Here is a 23,800-nt window from a genome sequence, read left to right as displayed (position 1 = left end):
CTGAGGTGGAATTCAGTTGTGTAGCCTGTGCGGAGAACCAGGAAGCAGTCTGTCTTGAATGGAGGCCAAGGTGGGAGGGACGCAGGCACACCAGAACTTGCAACCACAGTGAAACAGAATTCTGTTCCCGGGTTAAAGAGTAAGCAGGCCAGTGGTTACTTACAGAGCAGAGCACATGCCCAGGGGAGTATAGAACACACCTCTCCTTAAATTGTACCACCTGGTACCCCCTGAAGCTTGGGACAGTGTGCCCTAGAAGCAGTGCACCACTTTAAGAAGGAGTTAAAAATCAAGAAATAGGATAGCAAAATGAGCAGACAGAAAAAAATGCGGAAACTAGAAAATATCTTTGGTGAAAAGGAAGATCAAAATACACCCTCAGAAGAAGATAATAAAGTCAAAGCTCCTACATTCAAAGCTTCCAAGAAAAATATGAATTGGTCTCAGGCCAAAATGGAAAGAGATGAGAGTGATGCAGGAAAGACATGAAAAAAAGTCAACAGGTTGAAAAGCCAAATGGAAAACATGTCTGAAGAAATAATTGCTTAAGAATTAGAATTGAATAAATGGAAGCTAATGACTTTATGAGAAATCAAGACACAATAAAGCAAATCCAAAAGAATGAAAAAATAGAGGGCAATGTGAAAAATCTCCTTGGAAAAACAGCTGCCCTGGAAAATAGATCCAGGAGAGATAATTTGAAAATTATTGGACTACCTGAAAGCCATGATCAAAAAAAAGAGCTTAGACATCATCTTCCAAGAAATTATCAGGGAAAATTGCCCTGATATTCTAGAAGCAGAAGGTAAAATAGAAATTGAAAGAATACACAGATTCTTTCCTCCTGAAAGAGATCTCAAAATGAACATCTCCAAGAATATTATAGCCAAATTCCAGAGCTCCCAGGTCAAAGAGAAAATATTGCAAGCAGCCGGAAAGAAACAATTCAAATACTATGGAGCCACAATCAGGATAACACAAGATCTGGCAGCTTCTACATTAAAGGATCAGAGGGCATGGAATTTGATATTCTGGAGGGCAAAGGAATTATTCAGTTTACAACCAGCCATCACCTACCCAGCAAAACTGAGTATAATCTTTCATTTGGGAAAATGGTACTTCAATGAAAAAGAGGACTTTCAGGCATTCATGATGAAAAGACCTGAGCTGAATAGAAGATTTGACTTTCAAATAGAAGACCCTAGAGAAGCATAAAATGGTAAAGAGGAAAAAGAAATCATGAAGGATATTAAAAGGTTAAACTGATTATGTTCCTACATAGGAAGATGATACTTCTAACATAAGAACTTTCTCATTATTAGGGTATGTGGATGGAGTATATTTAGATATAGGGTACATGTGTGAGTTGAATATGAAATTAAGATATCTTTAAAAAACTAAACTTAAGGAGTGAGAGAGGAATGCACTTGGAGAAAGTGAAAAGGAGAGGTGGAATGGAGTAAAGTATCTCAGAAAAGAATTAAGAAAAAGCTTATGGAGTGGAAGGGAAGATGGGGGAGGTAGAGGGGAGTGAGTGAGCCTTTCTCTCATCAGAATTGGTTCAAAGAGGGAATAACATATACACTCAATAGCATAAAGTAATCTATCTAACTCTGCAGGAAAGTAGGAGGGGAAGGGGATAAGGGCAGAGGGGTGAAAGAAGGAAGGGCGGGTTGGGGTAGGGGTTAGTCAGAAGAAAAACACTTTTGAGGTGGGATAGTGCGAAAGATGATAGAAAATACATGGGGCCGGAATAGGATGGAGGGAAATAGCAAAAGTAACTGAAAAAGTTTTTGAAGCAGAGGCAAGAGCAAAGTAAATGATGATGATGATGATGATGACAACACTGATTGATGGAATGATTGAATGATTGATTGATGGATTTATTCCTGGATTCATTGATGGATTTATGATGATTAGATGAAGATGAAGATTTATTGATAAGCATTGATTCATGAGTATTGATTGATGATGATCACAAAATGTATAGTACTTGTTTTGCTGTGCTATTGTGAATAAAATTCTTTGTCATGTATAAGGTACTATATAAATGTTATCTATTACTGTTTCAATAATCAATTTCATGAGGTTACTGTAAGGAAATCGGTCTTTAAAGTTCTTTATAAATGTAGTTTACTATAAAAAAAAAATGATGAGCAGGATGCTATCAGAAAAGCCTGGAAAGACCTACATGTGCTGATGCAGAGTGTAATGTACTATATACAAAATAATAGCAATATTGTAAGATAATCTGCTATGAATGACTTGGTTATTTTCAGTAATACAATGATCCAAGAGAACTCTGAAGGACTTATGAAAAATACAGTCCATCTACAGAGAAAGAACTGATGGTATCTGAATACAGATTGAAGCATAATTTTTTGTTAGTTCCTTTATCTTGAGTTTTGTTTCTGTCTGTTTTCTTTCACAACCTGGCTAATGTGGAAATGTTTTGCATGACTACTCATGTATAATTTATATTGAATTGCTTGAGTTTTTTGGCGGTGGGGTTTGGGGAGGGATGGAGAAAGAGAATTTGGAACACAAAGTTTATAAAAATTGATGTCAAAATTTGTTTTTACATGTAATTTGGGAAAATAAAATTCTAAATAAAGAATCTAAATTTTTTAAAAAATAAAGTAGCGTATATGTCTCATTGTATTGGTCAGTCAGAGGCAGCTTCAGATGAGGCTTTGGAGTCTGTGTTCTGGATAAGGTTTAGCATGGCAACTGAATCTCACTTATCTCGACACAGGAAGGCTATTCAAAAGCCAAACATCCTGTAGTACCCACAACTATTACTTGGATGGAGCAAAGAGGAAAAAGCTTGAAGGCACCAAAATTTAAGGGGTACAAAAAATTTGCTTTGTTAGCTCCTGGTTCATCTTGCTCTTTGCTTGGCTGCAGCCTTCCTAGCATTGTCCTCATGGTATCATGGAGCCTTCTTCAGAGGTTTCCATTTTCTTAGGGCCTTTTATCTTGCTCATCATAGAGAAGCATATTCAGTTCTCCTTCATTGGCATGAGTACTAGGATCCCTTCTCCCCATCATATCACTAATTTCAAAATGAGGTTAGTGCTGCTTGCATTGGCCACCATTTTGTATTGTTTATCCCATACACTGAAAGTGCTATTTGCCACTCTGGTTGTATCCCGCTTAAGAGAGAACCAGCTTGTAAGTATGATTAGGCAAATATAGTCAAGGAAATGGCAACTTCATGGGAATAATAGAGGTCACCCAGGCTATAAAATAATTGTTTTGATTACAGGTTCACATCTAGAAAGTCAGTATTGTATCAGGGTGCCCCCCCAAATTATGCATTTGTCTGGCTCAATATATCTCCCCTAAGTTCCAATCCTTTTTGTGTTATGCAGACAGACTTGTGATTGTGACATACAGTAATGTTGGAGTACAAAATTTATTCATTTCATAATATCTCTAATGACTTTTTGTGGTTTATGTTTTGTCATTTTTTTTCTTAACTTGCTTGTAAATTTTTTAAACTATTTTGAGAATTTTTTTTGTAAATTTACTGGTGTCCAAGTAAATAATTAAACCTACCCTGGATTGTCACAGACTCTCAGTTGGGAATTCTTTTCCAACTATAGATATCGGTTAAACAGTATGTCAACAAGAAAATACTTATTGAATACTTTCTGTGTCATCACTCTGCTAGATATTAACTGTTCTTTTGTGTATTCCATAGGTACATTATTCCATCTTTAGAGAGGACTGATGCTGGGTTTTACCGATGTGTGGTACGCAACAGGATGGGAGCCCTCTTGCAAAGAAAATCTGAAGTTCAAGTTGCATGTATGTGTACATTTAAAAGGTCCACAAATGTTAACTGACATAAATGGACTGTCACCAACAAATCAAACACATTTTTATTAATTTTATAAACTAATATTTTCATCATTGATATCAATTCCTTTATTTTTTGTTTATTTTTTTATTTAGTGAGGCAATTGGGGTTAAGTGACTTGCTCAGGGTCACACAGCTAGTAAGTGTTAAGTGTCTGAGGCCAGATTTGAACTCAGGTACTCCTGACTGCAGGGCCGGTGCTCTATCCACTGCGCCACCTAGCTGCCCCAATTACTTTTTTTTTTTTTAGACTTTAAAATAAACATATAAGTAGAAGTCCTTTAGACGAATCATTTCAGCCAGTGGTCAATTTAGTTGGTTAGTGTATGGTATTGATAAGATACCTTCATTCTCATATTACTAGATATTCTTTCTTAACTTTCTCTTCAAAGAAAAAACATCTAGAAATAATTTAAATGTATTTTGATAGAATAACACCAATTTGTAAGCATTGCACTAGATTGAATCTTTAGTTACTTGATCTTGAACGTATAAGAAGATCCTGAACATCAGGAGATTATCTTTTCTCAGTGTATGGCTTGGACAAGCTTCTTCCCTTCTTTGGGTCTCAGTTTATTTGTTTATTTATTTAAGGTTTTGGAATTGATGATCCCTAAGTAATATTTGGAGCTTTGATGTTACAAGGTTATGAGCCTTGTTGCATATTAAGAAAAATACCAACTCCAGAGTTAAGGATATGGCTCTGCTACTGTGACCCTGGGCAAATCATTGAACACCTTTTGGGTCTTATTTTCCTCCTCTCCATGACAAAAGATTTTGAGAAGACAATCTATGAGGTTTCTTCCAACTGTAAACCTATGGTCCTATAAAACCATGGCTATTACATGTCCTGGTGTGAATAGTATCAATGTAGCAGAAACTCAGCTAATTATTTAGTAGGCAAATCCATTTGGAAAAAAAAATTAATTTCCTGAGGAAGGGCTATATCAGGAATCAGAATACATGGGGGTTTATTTTTAGTTGGAATAGGATAAAGAATATCATACTATGCAAAAAATTTAAAACACTTTTCCTAATAATATGTGTAGAAATTGTCTAAAATAGACTGTTTTCTTTTACTTGTTTTGATAATTAATTTATTATTTCTATTTGCCTCAGTTTCCTCATCTGTATGATGGTGGCAATAATAGCACCTACCTTGCAGCATTTGTTGTGAGGATCTAATGGAATAACATATGTAAAGCACTTAACAAAGTGCCTGGAACATAATAAGTGCAATATAAATGTTTGCTATAATTATTATAATAAAAATTACCATCAAAATGCAAGAAAATAAAATAAAAATCATTATGAAACTTTCTTGAATGCTTGAATTATAAAGTACCTTATAACATAGACTTGTATTCTAATCAGGGATGTTATCATCAGATATTTGGACTCTAGGTCTGAGGTGTGTGATTCATTGTGATTAATGTGAAATAAATCCTATTCCTTCCCATTTCTCAATTCTTTTCCTCTCCACTCCCCCCCCCCAAAATATGTCTTGTAAAGGGAAAAAAAACCAACGACTTACTATGATTACAAATCACTGGATCAGGTGTTGATTCAAAAGCGTTGTCTAATTTTATAACAACAAAAAAAGGCTTAAAATTTTCCAAATTATGAAGGTTATTTGAGTCACTCAACTGTTGTTAATGAGCAGTTAAGTAATTGAAAAATGTAATTATAAACAAAAAAGCAGTTCAATACCCCAAAACACATCTGAACAAGTTAACTGACTAAAAATTCATTAGTATGTATGAAATCTTTTATAAAATTATGCTTTGGTCTTTCCCTTGCTTAATTATTTATATCACTTTTTACTCTTTGATCTCTAGTCATTATATTTTCATTTGATTCTTCATCTCCCAGTCTCTGCCTTTACTTCCAGATTTCACTGTAGTTTGAGATAAACATTTGATAGGGCTTTTTCCTCAATTCATTTCAATTCAACAAGTATTGATTAAGTGCCTACTATATGTAAAGCACTGTGGTAAATATTATATACAAATAAATAACTTTTTAAAAATATTGTATCTTTTTTTAAAGTTTCTCATCATAGGTAATTTTTTAAAAAATTAAAAACCCTGTAGCTAATTGACATTTGTTGCCTAATTCTAAAATGTATATGTTATAGGTATATATATTTATATACAATATCATACAGCATAACTAAACTTTGAATTATCAAAGTGAAAAAATACCTTAAAATGTCATAAATAAATGAAGAAATTAATGCATTATATTCTCCTAGTTCTGGGTATTTCTTCTGTGACCCTATTATTTCTCTCCCCCGACAAAGTAGTAGATCAGAACAGCATATAATTATTGCTAATTATGGTTATAGTACTTAGGAGAGGGTAAAGACAAAAGGAGGCAATACCCAAAAGAGAAATATTTAAGAAAGTTCTAGAAGATTTTTTAAAGGAATTAGAAAGAAGATTATGCACAGAATATTAGTTCAAGGAGGCACCTCTGAGACTAGCTTGTACCATTCATATCTGATGTCAAGAATGTTCTAGAGTTACAAGTGGTTATGATGATTTTCAAAATTATCCAATCTGAGAGAAAGAAAGACACTGAGGCAGAGCTCTGAGCCAATGGAATTTTCCTAAAGGGTCCCTGGCCCCTTCTAACAAAATGCACCTCAGATATCCCTCATGGTCTGAGGTGCCCATTTCCTCCAGGGCCTTAGTTTTCTAGTGCTTGATGATACCTGGACAATACAAGAGAAGCAGACCAAAAATAGACCTTGCCCTGGACTCTGTAGGAGGCTCTATACAAAATATAAAATACAATTGTTTGATAAGTGGTTTAGTGAGCAGACCTTAACAGACTTATCTTGACCTTTCAGGAAGTCCTGACAAGGTGATAAGCACACCTATGGACTGGTAGAAGGGCAGGCCGCAGTTCGGCAATTAGGGTCACTCGTTGGCTGTGTGCTCATGGTCATCACCGTATGTTGGACAATAGAGGAATGACAAGGGATCAAGGGGCAACAAAAATAGCTGGGGGACTTTCCACATAATTGAGTCACCTCTACCATGCTGAGTTTGGTCACCATAATGAGGAAAAAACAAAGGTGGAGGTCCTCTGTTAGTTTCTGTTATTATGTAAGTGAATTTATAATCTGTAGTTCACAGTTCTGGGGCTTAAAATGCAGAACTTAAAATCACCACCCCTGTGGAATCATATCAAACTGATTAATACAGATTAGAATAAAATAGGGGTCCAATAAAATAGATGTACAATTAATAATCTATCACTTGGCCATCAAGCCTTTGTTTGGAATCTCTAGTGAAGGGGAAGTCATCACTTTCCAAGGAAGCCCATTCCATTTTTGGATTTCTTTAATGATTGTTTTTTACCTCCAGTGGAAATCAGCTTCTCTGAAACTTGTACCCATTACTTCTAATTCTGGTCTTTCAGTATAGTCAAAACAAGTCAGCTTTAATCCCCTCCCTAAGTCTTCTCTTGTCCAAGCTTGTTCAAGAGATACTTCATATGATTTGAATTTAAAATAGTTACTCAGTCAATGAGCATTTATTTACTGCCTACTATGTGCTATGCCCTATGCTAAGCAATGGGGATACTGGTGTCAAAAACCCATCCTTACCCTCTAGGAGCTCACAGTCTGATGGGTAAGACAACATGCAAGTAGGTATGTACAAACAAATTATATACATGCTAAACAGAAAATAAGTAATTGAGAGAAAGCACTAGAATTAAAAGGGCTTGGGAAAGTCTTCTTTTAGAAGGTAGAGTTTTAGTTGAGTCTTGAAGGAAGCCTGGGAAAACAAGAAATAAAGATGAGGAGAGACAGCATTCCAGGCTTGGGGGACAGCCTGAGATAATGCCTGGAGTCTAGTTTAGTAGAATACAAGCTACTTGAGGGCAGAGATTTGGGGGTTTTATCTTTGTGTTCCCACCCAAGAGCACAATACCTTGTATCCATTGTATCTAGTAGTCACTTAATAACTATTTATGGGAATGAATTAGATCAAATAGAATATGATGTGGTTTCATGTCCCATCACTATTATGATCTTTTCCCTCAGAATATTCTCTGGATTCAGGAGGACCTGAGTTCAAATGTGGCCTCAGACACTTAACACTTACTAGCTGTGTGACCCTGAGCAAGTCACTTAACCCCAATTGCCCCACCAAAAAAAAAAAAAAAGAATATTCTCCAGTTTGTCTTTCTTTTGTGGTCCCCAAACCTCAAGCTCAGTACTCTAGATGTGGTCTGACTACAACAGTATCCTTTGAAATTATGACTACATTGAAGCAACATACTTCAGTCTGAAAGTTGTCTTATCCCTCCACCAATATTTGGCATGAAAATAGGATGACTTCCAGGGGCAGCTAGGTGGCGCAATGGATAAAGCACCAGTCCTGGATTCAGGAGTACCTGAGTTCAAATCCAACCTCAGACACTTGACACTTACTAGCTGTGTGACCCTGGGCAAGTCACTTAACCCCCATTGCTCCGCAAAAAAAAAAAAAAAAAAAGAAAAGAAAAGAGGATGACTTCCTTACTTAAGAGCAATTTATTCAAATAGTAATGATAATAATAATAGTAGCTCACATTAAGTATTTAGTTTGTAAAGCACTATACATAGACACATATAAATATATATTATATAAAAATCTCTTATATAATCAGTTATATATAATTGATAAATTATATGTGTATATATTTGTGTATGCATATATATACATATGTATACATATATATCAAATTTTTATATATATATATACATATACATACAAATTTGATTTTAAGAACACCTGATAAGGATGCTTATATCCTTATTTTATAGAAGAGCTAAAGTTCATAAAGGTTGAGTGGATTGCCCAGGAAATATAACTAATAAGTGTTGAAGCAGGGTTTAAATGCAGGTTTTCCTGATTTTAAGTCTAGCATTCTATCTATCACATCAAAAAGGAAAAGGAAAAATTGAATAGAATGGGCAAGAGGAAGAGGAAGAATAACTTTAAAGATTTGGAGGCCAGCAACTTATATAAATAAAAAAGAGAAAATGTGTAAAGATATTCTGTAGTTTTAAGTTTAAAAGTCTCTCTGGTATCTTTGACTTGAGGCAAAAATATTTCCCATATTCATTTGAATGTCATCAATGATGTGTTTATGCCTTGAAAATATTTCATTTTATCATTCTTTTAAGACAAAGACCATGCAGTTCTGCTGATTAGTATTTTTGAATGCATTGGAGACACTTGGCTTTGCCTCATGCTTCACTTCACAACTGAAATCTGCATTAATTATCAGTACTTGCCAGTTTTATTGCATAATTGCCAATGATTTTGCCATAAAATATAATTATTTTCTTCTCTCACCACTTAAAAATTTCTGAATTCTAAAGGTGTAATTTTTTTCTGCAGATATGGGAAATTTCATAGATGCAGACCAGAGAAAAGCTGTATTTCAAGGACATGCCGCAGTTCTAAACTTGCCTCACATCATAAGCTATCCCAGACCACAGGTGACTTGGTTTAGAGATGGGCACAAGATTATTCCAAGCAGCAGAATGTAAGTTGATTTAAAATTGAAATAAATAAAAGATGTGAAATATAGCTAATTATGTTTGATACCATGGTTTACCTTATAAGTATGCTAATTAAGTTCTAACTCAATTTCAGATAAATAGCTACTTTTGACTGTCTCTGAAACTCTCCAAAAAATTTAAGAAAAATAATTCTTGTAACTGTAATGTCTACTCTACAGCAGAATGCCCACTTGTTCCCTTTCTTGCTTTTTTATGTTATACTCTTGAAAAACTGAGTCTTCACCCCCACTTGTCTTTAGCTCTAACTACCACTTTAATGAGTTCTTGCATTCACTTATAAGTGACATTTTTAAAAATTGAGCTATGTTTTATAGGACTTTTTCTAACAATAAAAGAGTAATTACCTTATTTCTCTTTATCCTTTTATCCTACACTGACAGCTTTGTTTCCTTTGGTCTAATTAGTGGTTCATCCATTCATTGCTAAATACTTGCTTTGTGATTAGTTAAGCATTATTTCAAGGTGTTCTTGCTTCCTCTGCTCTCTTCCTTCCTTCCCATCTCCAACCAGGATATTTGACTAATGCCAAATAAGGTTTCTTCATGTAGGACTAAAAAGAAGGTTGAGCATGTACTTCATATATAGATATTTTGTAGTCTTTTTTTAAAAAATGTTTTTGTTTTTGTTGTTTATTTTTGCGGGGCAATGAGGGTTAAGTGACTTGCCCAGGGTCAAACAGCTAGCAAGTTTGTCAAGTGTCTGAGGTAGGATTTGAACTCAGGTCCTCCTGAATCCAGGGCCGGTGCTTTATCCACTGTGCCACCTAGTTGCCCAACGTAGTCTTGTTTAAAGATAGTGCTCAGAGATCAACATTTCTGAAAGAATCATGAAACGATATAAACTCAAGCTAAAAGTTTAATATCTGTGTCATTGGGAGGTTCCACTCAGATGAAATTCATAATGGAAAAAGCTCTTTCCCCTACTCTCTCTTTTCATATGTATGACGTTCTTTTGAATAGGCCTCAAGTATAATTTTGAAAGCCAATGTAGGGACCATATACACCTATCCTTCTACCCCTCCACTTGTATATTATACACTTTTGTTTGTTTGTTTGTTTGTTTTGTTTTGTTTTTAAGTGAGGCAATTGGGGTTAAGTGACTTGCCCAGCGTCACACAGCTAGTAAGTGTTAAGTGTCTGAGGCTGGATTTGAACTCTGGTACTCCTGACTCCAGAGCCAGTGCTCTATCCACTGCGCCACTTAGCTACCCCTGTGTATTATACACTAACACTCTATATCACTCATCCAGTAGTTTTCTGTACCAAAGCATAATGCTTCCCACCTCAGACTGGTTGCTTCTGACAACTAGCATATTTCTGAGCCTGTTGAGAAGAATGTTTCTAGTTTTAGCCTTTAAAAAATGCAAGCAATCGCAAGTGTGTAATGGTAGTGTTTGGAAATGCTACTGTAACTAATTTTTTAGGAGATATTTGAGTAAATGGTAGCCTTTTTTTTCTTTATTACATTTAAGTTGCTTAGTGTCATAGGGAAAAGGTGGGGGTCCTTAGGTATTCCTCAATACATTCCCACACACAGTCTAATTAGAATTGAAATGTTTTTTTTTTTTTATTATTATTCAGCACTTAGGGTAGGTTACCTGAGAGAGAAGTTGATTCGCCTCAAGGGGAGGAGAGCTTAGAAATAAATATTCTCCTCCCAGAATAGAGGGAAGGCAAAATCTTTTATAGAGGATAGATGGGGTGTCCACCTGAAAAGGGAAAGTTCCTTTTTGGGGTGGAGTGGGAAAACACTGGATGCTTGTTATATACCTGAGAGTCAAGGGAGATTTTTTTTTTTTTAAATAATGGTCCTGACCTTTAGGGTTATCTCTGTCTCCTAGCTCAGGTCAGGTAGTAGCCATGCCTAGTGGACTTTTCTGCTTTAGAATTTTATCTCCCCTTACTTCTTAGGTATGTCTGTCCTGATATCTAGTTGGTCAATCTAAACTTTAATAGTCTCTTGATTCCTCGATATGTTTGTCCTATTATTTGGTCACCTTTGGTTTTGCTTCTCGCAAGAGAAGCTTCTTCTGATTTATCCTAAGCCCCCTGTCACCTAGTTACACACCTTTATGTGGACTCTAATTATAAAAGATGTTCCTTAAACTTATAAGAAACAGAAATAGGGAAAGCTAGGTGGCTCAGTGGATAAAGCACCGACCTTGGATTCAGGAGTACCTGAGTTCAAATCTGGCCTCAGACACTTGACACTTACTAGCTGTGTGACCCTGGGCAAGTCACTTAACCCTCATTGCCCTGCCAAAAAAAAGAAAGAAAAAAGAAATAGAAATAAAAGACCAATTTTTATTGTCTTAGTGGATCTTTTGGTTAAGCATTGACAGTCATCCAGCCTGGGAAAAATTATGATTCATTGAATGGGTCAGGATATTTTTTTACTCACAAGTGTATTGGAAAGTTATAATGTTAAACTAGTGATATGTGGGCAAATATTTGACATTTATAAAGGAAAGAATTTTTTCTTCCTATTAAAAAAACATTTAAAGAGAAGATTTTAATTGGATTAGTCAACTTGGTATCATATAACTATTCATTAATTCATTTGTTAGCCTGTAGTCTTTCTTCATGGATGAGATAAAAGTTACTCAAATAATATGAAAGCCACAGGACATAGATTAAAATAATGACTGTTAATTTTATAGGCCTTTTACTTACAAATCCATTCTAGAAAATATTTAGTTCTTGTAGCACAGAACTACAGGTGAGCTAATAATGTAAATAAGCCAATAAAAGCCTACCTTAGTGTCACATCAAATAAATGGTCTGTTTACAACCATGGAGCTATTGATAAGTTTCCAGTACAAACAGAACCATATGCCACAATGCTTTTATTTAAAATGAGAGGAGATTGATCATGGGTATTTGTACATATATTTATAAAGCCCTTTACTATCATTTTTTTTCACCTTATCATCAACTAACATTTATTATGTGCTTACTGAACAAGGCATCATGTAATAAATCAGTATATATGTGAGTTTTTTCTTTACCAATTTGTAGTTTGGTCTAAAGCTGTATTATTTTCTACCTCTAAAAATGAGAAGTTCTTTATTTATACTATGTCTGCAATGTACTACTTAGCTGGTTAGCTGATGGTACTTGGAGTATTCATTTATATGAGGCCAAGGCTACATGACTACATGTTTATTTTGAAAGTCTGAACATTTGTGTTTCCAAGTATTTTATACTTACTGAAATATAGTAAAGTCACCATAACTTGCTTTTGTCCTGACTATACGTCTCGCTTATAGCCTCCATAAACATCCTACTTATGCCTCTTGTCATGATACAGAGGTGACTCCCAGGATTTTTAAGGGTTTTGTCAGGAGAATCACATACTCTGAATAAGTTATATGAAGATAAAATGGTCCCAAATGTGATCCCTGTGGTGGATTCTGTTCAGTCTTCACTTTGGATTTCTTTAAATATAGCTCTGGAAAAACAGAATTTTAAAAGCCCCTTGTGTTTGAAATGTAGCTTCTAGACTAAGCCTTTAAATCTAAATCACTCTGGCTTCCTTTGAGTGGCCAAAAATAGTCCCAACCCAAGCCTCTGTGGCTAATTGTTTAGGTTTTGATGGCTTAGCATGAGGGTAAATAGCAATTGTTTTCTGTTCTGACCAGTGATATCTTTGTAATGGCAAATTGGGCTGTCTTTTGTCTCAATTCTTACCTAGCCCTAAGTTATTGAATGGGCAAATCCTCATACAAACTGAGACCTGGGAGAGACCTTAATTTAGAAAGGCCAAGGTCACCCACTGCATCCTAGGCCATTGCCAGTGTTCTTGATCTTTGTCTTGCTACTGGACTCTGGAGAAGAGAGTGAAGCTGATGACTTTGCTCAGCTCTGCCTCACTTAAATCCAAGTCATGTGCAAATCAAGCATAATCTTTGTGATGCTTCAAGACAAAGGATGAATAACAACAATAATACTGGTTTATGACATAAACACATTTGTAAAATGTTGTGAGAAAGGATGTTGGAATATTATAATTAATATCCAATATCTGCTTCATAAAACATCAAAGACCAGGGAGAAAAATGCATTTACAAAAAACTTATAGTGACGCCCAGTAAGCCAGATCATTCTAATGACAAGAAGGAAGGCTACAGAGAAGCAAAACAAAACAAAACCCCCAAACCAAATAAATCTGTCATCATTTTTATATAACATTTTCTTTCCATGTATTGACTGATTCCCTTAACTCATTACTACCTACTAGCCATTTTCTCCTGCATGTTCCCAATTGAAGCTCTTCTTCCCCTCCAAATTTGATTCTCTTTCCAGTGTCCTATTTTCTATTTATGCCATTACCTCCACCCCAGTCCCTTGAGCTTAAATCCCAAGAGTGATCTTTGGTTCTTCCTTCTTCACCCCTGTAATCCAATTTCTGCCTCCATTCCATCATCTTTCCTATCAGCATGGGTATAAATTAGGGCCTGGGATCACTCAGAAAATGTTTTCTCCTTGAGAAACAAAACTAAAGGAAAACACACCTAAGAAGTAAGGAGAGATATTCCATTAGGTTTGGCTACTACTTGAGCTCCCAATTGTTCACAGTATACCCCAAAGGGAATCCCTTCCTGAGGGAGATACTGCTGCCCCATCTTGTGGAAAAGCTGACCCCATCTTCACCCCTCTGTGAGTGCTGGCAAGGGATAGAGTTAGACTTGAGAGAGAGATTAAAGGAAAGGGGTTCTTACCTGAGGGTTTTGTGCAAGAGAAAGAGGAAGATCCCATGCCCCACTTTGGACACCAGAAATATGTCATGGGGTAATAGGTGGTAGGTGTCCTTAGGTATTCCTCTGTAAAGAATTATACTCCTGCTAACAGTCCAATTAGAATTAAAATGGTCCTTTATTGGGTGCTAGAGAAAGTGACAGAAAGGGAAGTCAAAGACTTAGCCTCAAAGGGAGGAGATGGCTTAGAAACATTCTCCTCAGAGAACAGAAGGAAAGCCAAAGCTTTTATAGAGGATAGATGGGGTGGCCACCTGACAACGGAAAGTTTCTTTTGGGGCTGGGTGGGGAAAGCTTGAATTGGGGATGGGGTCGACTTCCATAGTTATCTCTCTCCCTCTGTCCCTGTGCACAATTCAAATAGTAGCCATGCCTAATGGATTTATCTCCCCTTACTCCTTAGGTGTGTCTGTCCCTTAGTTTTGCTTCTTAATGAGAAAATTTCTTCTGAGTTATCTCAGGCCCTGATTTATCCTCATATCCTAATTTAGTCCCATGTCACGATATATGCTTATTTATCTACATATAATTGCTGGAGTAAAATGTAAGCTTCTGGAGGAAAAGGGCCACAACATTTATTATCTTATTTCTCCAGTGCCTAGCATGGTGTTTTACAATTTTTATCTGCTTAGAGAATGTTGTTAATTATTCATTTGAGACATATTAAGCTAATTTAATCTTGTTTTTAAAACTACTAAAAAGAAAATGAAGGTTCTTTTTGGGGGGCAGCTAGGTGACACAGTGGATAGAGTACTAGCCTTGGATTCAGGAGGACCTGAGTTCAAATCTGGCCTCAGACACTTGACACACACTAGTTGTGTGACCCTGGGCAAGTCTCTTAACCCTCATTGCCCTGCCCCCCCTCCAAAAAAAATGAAGGTAAAACTACTACCACTACTACCACCAGCAGTGCATGCACATGCATGTGCATGCACACACAGACACACAGACACAATTTACTGACCCATATGTAAAAGACTTATCTTTGTATCATTGCAGTGTAGAAATTCAGAGAATTAAGGAAAGAGGAAAGCATTTGGTATGATGTTATGGAAAGAACCTTTCACTTGGAATTAGGATTTGAATTGTGCCTCTGTTCTTTGAAACCTCTGTTACCTTGAACTTAATCTCTCTTGACCTTAAATTTCTTCATCTGTAAAATGAGGGGATTTCATGAGATGATTTCCAAAGCTCTTTCTAGCCTTCAGTCCTGTGATCCCGTAATAGTATACTTGAGAACAAGAGGGAGATAGGGAGGAAGAAACTTCTGTATGGGAATCATTTAACCAACAAAATATTTGGGTAGGAGAGGTAGAGGATGGTGGTTTACCACACTTAGGTCCTAGCATAGTAAGCTTGCTTAGGGCCCAAACAAGTATAGGGAAAAACAGTTTAAATTCATTATTTGTTATGGGGGGATTAAAAAGCAAACAAATATAAACTCAAATCACTTGCTGAGTTAGTAGCATCAGCTTTCTATTTGAAGGTCTTCAGAGTGCTTTTATACTTCATAACATTAAATGTTCTAAATGTCTAGTTTCGTTATGCCCCCAATGTACAGCTACAGGCCTTTGAAAGACCTGTACTTTTTAAAACAAATGAAATAATTAACAGTAAGCCTAGCCCAAATTTGTAACCCCTAAATAGCTCATTAGTCTTTAGTCTGTAAAGATATTTTGAAAATCCACCAAAAAAGCAGTTCAGCATAGTTACTGAGTAATTAAAAGCAGCAGCAACAGAGATTTAACATGGTGTGCTGCAATCGAAGAAAGGATTTCACGTAGTTGGCAAATGTGTTATATTGACTAGGAGATGAACTATACATGTACAAGCATAAATAATGATCTTTTATTCCAGTACATAAATCATCTTTATCTTTTGTAAACACTACTATTGTATGTTCAGGGCTTTAGCTTTCATTCCTGTGTAGAATAAAACATATACCTTTATCCTTGAAGTCTATATCAAAAGTCAGTCTTATGGCATTAGGTCCCTCTTATGCATTTTACATGGAGACACAACTTTTATCCTACACTCAACATGCCAAAAAGCAAATTCATCATTTCTTCCTCAAAACTGGCATCTTCTTGTCATAACTTCCAGATTTCTTTTAACTATTCTCCTCCCCAAAGCCCCACCTCGGTATTCATGACCTGGCAGTGGCCCTGGTTTCCTAGCTATAGAATGCAAGTACTTGCAGGTTCTTTCATTCTGGAAAGGCTTTAGTTATGGTTTCAGCAACAGATTTTTTGAAAGGACTAAATTGCCTAAGAAATGGAGAGGGCCATAGATATAGCTTATTGTTATGGCAACCAACAAAACAGAAAATGTATCATGCCCATCACTCTTGCAAGGCTCCTTCTGTTTATATAGTAACACTGGTAGAGTAGGAAAAAATGGAGAGGATGCTAAGAATCACGGTTTCTGGATCATTTAGAAACATTAACTTAGATGTTGGTAAACTCCTTGAGATTGTGATCTTCTTGAGAGCAAGAACCATTTTACTTTTTTATTTGGATCCCTGTCTCTTAGTACAGCATTTTACATATAGTAAGCACTTAAATGTTTCATTCATCCATTCTTGCAAAACACCATGGTTGAAAAAAGTTAAACACTATTATTTATTGTGAGAAGCAGTGTAGATCAAAGGTAGTTTAAAGAAAGTTACATGAGAGACAACTAAGTAAAGACATACTAATGACATTTAAGGATGAAATTTGAAAGACAACAAACACATAAAAATGGAAAAGATCTGGAAAGGTTTTCACCATTATCAAACAGTGGATACTCCTCATTTGAACTCCTGACATCACATTACTAGGTGTGGTTGGTTGTAGAGGAAATGGAAATGGCACTAAAGAAAGATGTGAAAAGTAGCTTATTATATAACAAGAATACATTCTAAAGGCACCATAATATTAAAGGTATTGGAGCATTTATTTTCAAACTATCTGAAGAAGGGGAAGATGCTAAAGGCATGGAAAAGATTTTAGATCTCTAGGGGCCAAATTTAATATGGGGAGCATTAATTGGGTGGCTTGCCGTAATAATGGGGTTCAGAAAATAATGAGGGACCTCTAGGTCCAAAGCTTCCACCCCTCTGAACTGTCTTTTTTAGTTATTTCTCCCAGGCCAATAAGAAAGGAGCTTAACAGCCTCTTTTCTACAAACAAATCAGGTTTTTATTTAAAGTCAAGGACAAGGAAATAGAAAAAGAGGAAAATGTATAATCTCCCTGGCTCTAGCAAAGGCTGTCTCAAAACCCAAACTTGCTTTCAGCTCAGATAATTCAAAGAGCTGGATTTTATTAACTCACCACCAGGGGTCTGTAATTTCTATGGCAGCCAGTCTCCGGTCCACTCTGACAACTCCTCCAAGGTGAGAGAGGGCGAGAGAGGGCGAGAGAGGGCGAGAGAGGGAGAGAGAGAGAGAGAAAGAGAGAGCAAGAGCACTACTTCCTGTTGGGGTCCCTTTTTCTACTTTTTTCTCCCTCCCTCAAAAGGGAGGTCCTTCAAGTTGTGTGGCTGAGACTGGTTCTCTGTTGATGATGTAGTCCACAGCCTCTGAGGACACTCCTTCTCAGGGTTGGCCAAGTTAAGCTAGGTTAAACAGGGCAAGCCAGGTGTGTCTCAAATCTAATCTTGTTTAAATGGGTACTTAGTAGTTAATCAAGTCAGACCCCTGGGCGGCTGCCAAATTCCATTATTTTACCACAGATCTTATTATTACAAAAAAAAAGGCAAGACAAAATCAATAATTCCTAACCCATATTCCTACTATCCTTTGTATATAAATTTTTCATGAGAATAATCTACATATGTATTAAGGGCATCCATAATGAGGCCATCAGAAAGAAAACGGAAAGCCTTTCTAAGCATTATTCTTCAATTGAACGCATATTCAATATCATACAATTGGCTGGAAGTTGTAGCCAATAAAAGATCCTGGTATGTTTATTTTTGGTTTCTACATAAAACAATGATTTGGTAAAGCAGAATGCCACCTTAAAATTTTTCTTTCAGGAATGCATCTCTTTTGTACACATCACAATTTTACAAAATGTTTTAAAGGAAATAACAGAAATCATTTTTTTGTTGACTTTGTTTGTTAATGTCAAACAAAATATACAATAAGAAGATGTATGCTCGCTAAAGGGATTTTGCACCATAATTGATAAATCCAGTGTGGAAGTGAAATTAATTAAGAATTCTTTATAGATAATGAGTTCTTCTAGATGCTTCCTTTTGTGGATGATGTTGTGTTAATTGCATCATGCTCAACAACAGTACAAAGGTTCCTTGACATGATTGGTAGTGATTAAAATAGTTTTGCCTGCCTAAGTCATACAGGGAAAACCAAGTGATTGAAGAAAGCCTATTGTCCAGGTAGTAAGCAATTGAATAGATGACCTAGGGATTTCATTCATGAATATATCTATCTTGGATAGACATCTCAAATGGACAATGAAATGGGTCCAAAACTGAATCCTAAGGTTCTTCCTGAAACAAAGGTCCACCTTTTTTAATATCAACATTATTCCAGGGTTATTTTTCTGAGTCATGGAGCACTACAGTTACAGTAGAATTGAGAATCACCCAAAAGACAATGGACAAGTGCATGGTGGGCAGTTGTTGTTTGTTTTTTGTTCTCGAGGAGCATGACATCAGGGTGATATCATGACTTGCAGTAAATTGGATTTAAGTGAGGGAGGGCTATGCAAGGTCACCAACCTTACTCTCTTCTTCAGAGCCATCTAGGCCCAGTGGCAACTTATGTATCAAGACAATTAGAGATAGCCTGGATGTTTAAGGCAATTGGGGTTAAGTGATTTGCCCAGGGTCACACAGCTAGCAAATGTCTGAGGTGAGCTTTGAACTCTGGTTCTCCCAACTTAAGGCCAGTGCTCTATCCACTAAGCCACCTAGCTGCCCCACATGGTGGGCACAAGCTGACCAAAATTTATTACTAACAAATAATTACAAAGGACATGTTGTAAGAGGAAGACATCTAAAAATGAATGAGCAAAAATGGAGATAGATTGATCACATGTCAAGAAGGAACAATCAATGAATAGTCTGTGGGTTAGATTTTCTTTCCTCATGATTTTACAAAGAAACAAAGCAGGTGTTCAGCATGTTCTGTGGACTCTTTGTGGGAAAATTATATGATGAACTGGGCATGGTATTGAAAGGCATGAATGGGGTACAGTCTAATTATTAAAGTTACTGTCCATATTAATGAGATTACAGGAATATTTGAATATCATTTCATAGATTTAGGGTCATCTTTGCCTTTGACTACTTGATTTCCCACTTACAATGAATTATTTAGTCATTGTGATTGTTCCTTTTTATTGATATATCAATATCTCCCAACTCCCTCTCCCCACATTGTCACCTTCCTAGTTCATGCACTTTTCATTTTGTCATGGGTACTCTGGTTCTTGGATATCCTTAATTAAAGAATTAAAATTTGCACACATTCCAATAAAAAAAGCAAAGTTTTTATTTGGCACAAGTGAACATAGCTGGGAGGAAGTTTAAGACTTAATCTCTCTGGGAGGAAAAGATTAAAGACATTTTCCTCCCTGAGCCAGAGGGAAGGCAATGCTTTATAGAGGATAGTTGGGGGGTTGGTGGGGAGTTTAAAATGTAAAGTTACAGCCTTTGGTGGGGGGGGATACTTGAAACAGTTGGTATCACATTCCTGAGCTCTGGGCTCAGGTAGAGGAGGACATTTGGTATCACAATCCTAACCCCTGGGGTTATCACAATCTTGACCCCTGGCATTATTGCTGTCTCCTGCTTCTAGTCAGGTAGTAAACACATCTGGTTACCATTTTGCTTCCTGCTATTAACTTGTATGGCCCCTTAATTCTTTGATATGTCTGTCCTGTTATTTTGTTGATCAATCATTTTGTTTCTCACAGGAAGAGCCCCCTCTGATTGATTCTAGGCCCATGTTAATTTCATGCTTTGAGTATTGTTATAACTTTGTACATTTTTACTGTGTATTGATAGATAGATAGAGACAGATCCATTACCTAAAGAAAATTAGTAAATTCTTTGATCTACTTATATATTGATATGTATTCATTCTTCCTTCCTCCCATATGTATACATATATGTATGTATGAATGTATATATAAATATATACATATGTATATATGTATGTATTTATATACACCTGCTAACATAACACCAGAAGATTCTTTCATTAATAAAAAGGGTGTTTTGAAGAAGAAGACCATCCCTCTGGAAGAAATGTGATCATTTCAAAGGGCAAATATTTTCTTATTTAGTCAAGAAATAAGCATATTAAGACTGTTGAATAAGGAATTTGAGGCTTTATTTACCTTGGAAGATGACAAATTCACATTTACTTTGTCACATAATCTTTGCATGTCTAAATTAATAATGTCCTTTCCATGTAAACAGTCATTTCAGTTGTGTCTGACTCTTCATGACCCAATCTGGGATTTTCTTGGCAAAGATACTAGAGTGGTTTTGCCATTTCCTTCTCCAGCTCATTTTCCAGATGGGGAAACTGAGGCAAACCAGGCTAAGTCATTTGCATCAGGTTCACCCAGTGTCTGAGACCAGCTTTGAACACAGGAAGATGTGTCTTCTTGACTTCAGGCTCGGGTAGTCTGGCTTAAAAAAAAGTCATTTCGTATTACCTTTGTTTAGATACTTTCCTTTGTTTTTCTTTTTCAAAATATAAAATGTGTATGATTATATTATTATTTTTTATTTGGTTTATCTGTGCTAATCAGGTTAGGATGCAAGAGTAGATTTAGAAAAAATCAATCTTTTGTTTAATTGCAGGTTCTAGTTTTCAAATGGGATCATTTTAGCCTACCTGAGGAGAATACTAACATGTGTTCTTCTATATTTTTTCCCAGAAATGACAAGTTCATAGATTAAACATTTCAAATCTCTAGTCAGTTTTAGAAAACATTGCTTGTCTTCCCAGAGATATAAATTATTAAGCAAAGGCCATAAACAGTATCCCAGGTGACTTGGAAAACAATGACATAATTGCCAATACTTAAATACTTGAATATCCATTACTTTATTGCCATTTCATTTATTTACTTGAAGAAAAATTTGCTTACATTACCACTTGTCCTGGAAAACACAACTTAATGATTGAATAAAATAGTACTAGTTGTAATAATGTCTTTGTAAGTAGCTGAGCTTTATGTTTGGGGAGCACTTTAAGTGGGCAGGAATGAGAAAACCTAGGTTTCTTTACAGAGTGTAATAACTACTTTATATGACTGTCTTTGGTCAAGTCACTTAACTTCTCTGACTCTGCTTTTTGATCTTTAAAATGGGCATAATAACCACCCATCTTATAGAATTGTGAAAGTCAAGGTGATGTGCATAAAGCATCTTGTAGATAGTAAGGTTCTATACATAATGTTCATGATGATGATTGCAGGTGCAACATAAAATTTTTGAATTATATCTTATTGTAAATTTGAGAATTCTCATGAAAGAAATTATCAGTACTTTTTTTTTAACTTAAGAGCTACTGTATAGAGTCATGAGAAGAGCATTGTAGTAGGAGTCAGAAGTTACAGGTTCTTGTTGTCAGTATGTAGTTTGGAAAGTCACATAACTTCTCCACTCAGTTTTCTCATGAAATTAAAGGATTTAATTATAGGATTTCTAAGTCCCTTTTCTAGTCCTGAATTTTTTTAAGAATTAAATTTATATTTTAGGTACAAGTCTGCTGGAAATAATTGTCATTTTTTTTGATTATTCAGATCTGAGCATTTCTGCTGAGAGGACCAGAAATGGACAGAGCCACCCTATGACTCTCAAAACCTTTTTCACAATCCATTTCAGAGTTATAGTTATAGCATTTCTGGAAATAGAGAGAATTCCACACTGAAATAAAACAGTTACATAACTGAAGGTAAAGTTCAGTTAACATTTTGCTTTATCAAACAGAACAATAGCTACAGCCTGGGAGAATAGTTTTCCTAAAATCATCCAATCCCACTTTGACTTTAAGGATTTCTCTTTTCTAGTTGGTCAAAGGTGAACTCAAAAGATATTTCCATTAACTGAAGTAATCAAAGAAGCTACTTCTTTATGGTCCTGTGTTCATTACCCAAATCCTATCAAAGAAAATCAATCAAGGGCCCCTTCTCCTTTTCTAGGCCATTATTTTGGAATTAACAGTTAAACAAAGATCAGTAAGGTTTCTTTTTCAGATTAGGTCAGAGGCTTTGGACTAGGATAATTTAAAAATGTTTTATGGGGGGGGGGGCGTGCTAACAGGTAGTATTTGAACTAGAAAGCTAGAGGTGATGGTTCTGCCCAATTGTAAATTTCTTGAACCTCCCATAATATGAATTTTTACTTGCTTAGTTAAATATTTGTTTATATATTTATTTTTTAAAATTCAGCTTTAAAAAATTTTTAGTTCCAGATTCTCTCCCCTCTCCCCACTGATAAACAAGAAATGCAATGCCCATTATAAATACATAATCACGCAAAAAAATGTATGTACTAGTTCTATTAAAAAGAGAAAGAAAATAATTTAATTATAATCTGAGTCTATCAGTTCTCTATCTAGAAGTGGATATTATTTTTCATGATGAGTCCATTGGAACTGTGATGTGTCATTGTGCTGATCAGAATTACTAAGTCTTTCACAGTTGATTATCTTTATAACTATAATTTTATAAATTGTTTTCCTGGTTCTACTCACTTCACTTTGTATAAGTTCATAGAAGTCTTCCCAGGCCTTTCTGAAACCATCTCCTACATTATTTCTTATAACACAATAAAATTCCATCATATTCATATACCATAATTCCACATTTGATGGGCATCTCCTCACTTTCCAATTCTCTGCCACTGCAGAGCTGCTATAAATACTTTTTCTTCATATGGATCTTTTTCTTTCTTTTTTTTTTTTTATTCATGGGGTATAAATATAGTGCAGTATTACTAGGTCAAAGGGGAATCATGGTTTAATAGCTTTTTGAATAGAATTCCAAATTGTTTTTCAGAATGATAAGACTAATTCACAGTGTATAAGTATACGTATTTTTCCATATCCCCTCCAACATCTGCCTTTTCCATTTTTTGTCATCTTAGGAAATCTTATCGGTGTAAAGTGTTATGTAAGAGTTATTTCCCTTTGTATTTGTCTAGTTTTTAGTGAAGCAGAACATTTTTGCATGATTATTGATAGTTTTCATTTCCTTCTCTGAAAACAGCGTGTCCATATCCTTTAACCATTTCTCAATTAGAGAATGGCTTTTATTCTTTTATTTTATTCTTTTATTGACTCAGTTAACTATATATTTGAGAATGAATACCTTTATCAAAGAAACTTCCTGCAAAGATCCCTTCCCAATTTCTTGCTTTTTTTAGCTGCATTGTTTTTGTTTGTGCAAAATCTTTACAATTTTATGTAATCAAAATTATCTATTTTACCTCTTGTGAACCTCTCTATTTCTTGATTAGTTATGAACTTTTCCTCTATTCATAAATCTAACAGGTAGTTTTTTCCATTGTCCATTAATTTGCTTATTATATCATCCTTTATGTCTAAATCTTGCACACAT

At 35.6% G+C, this 23,800-nt stretch overlaps 1 protein-coding gene across 1 annotated transcript in view; it reads left to right on the top strand.

Annotated features, from left to right (window-relative positions):
- SDK1 (sidekick cell adhesion molecule 1) overlaps positions 1-23,800 on the top strand; it is a 1,142,665-nt gene that overhangs the window by 421,191 nt on the left and 697,674 nt on the right. Inside the window, 2 exon segments of the mRNA XM_043999243.1 lie at positions 3,707-3,813; positions 9,268-9,415. Coding sequence (XP_043855178.1) covers positions 3,707-3,813; positions 9,268-9,415 — 255 coding nt within the window.

This window comes from Dromiciops gliroides, chromosome 1, assembly GCF_019393635.1.
Source record: "Dromiciops gliroides isolate mDroGli1 chromosome 1, mDroGli1.pri, whole genome shotgun sequence".
Lineage (NCBI taxonomy): Eukaryota > Metazoa > Chordata > Mammalia > Microbiotheria > Microbiotheriidae > Dromiciops > Dromiciops gliroides.
The sequence above is the reverse complement of the archived record's forward strand: the minus strand, read 5'-3'. Positions and strand labels throughout refer to the sequence as shown.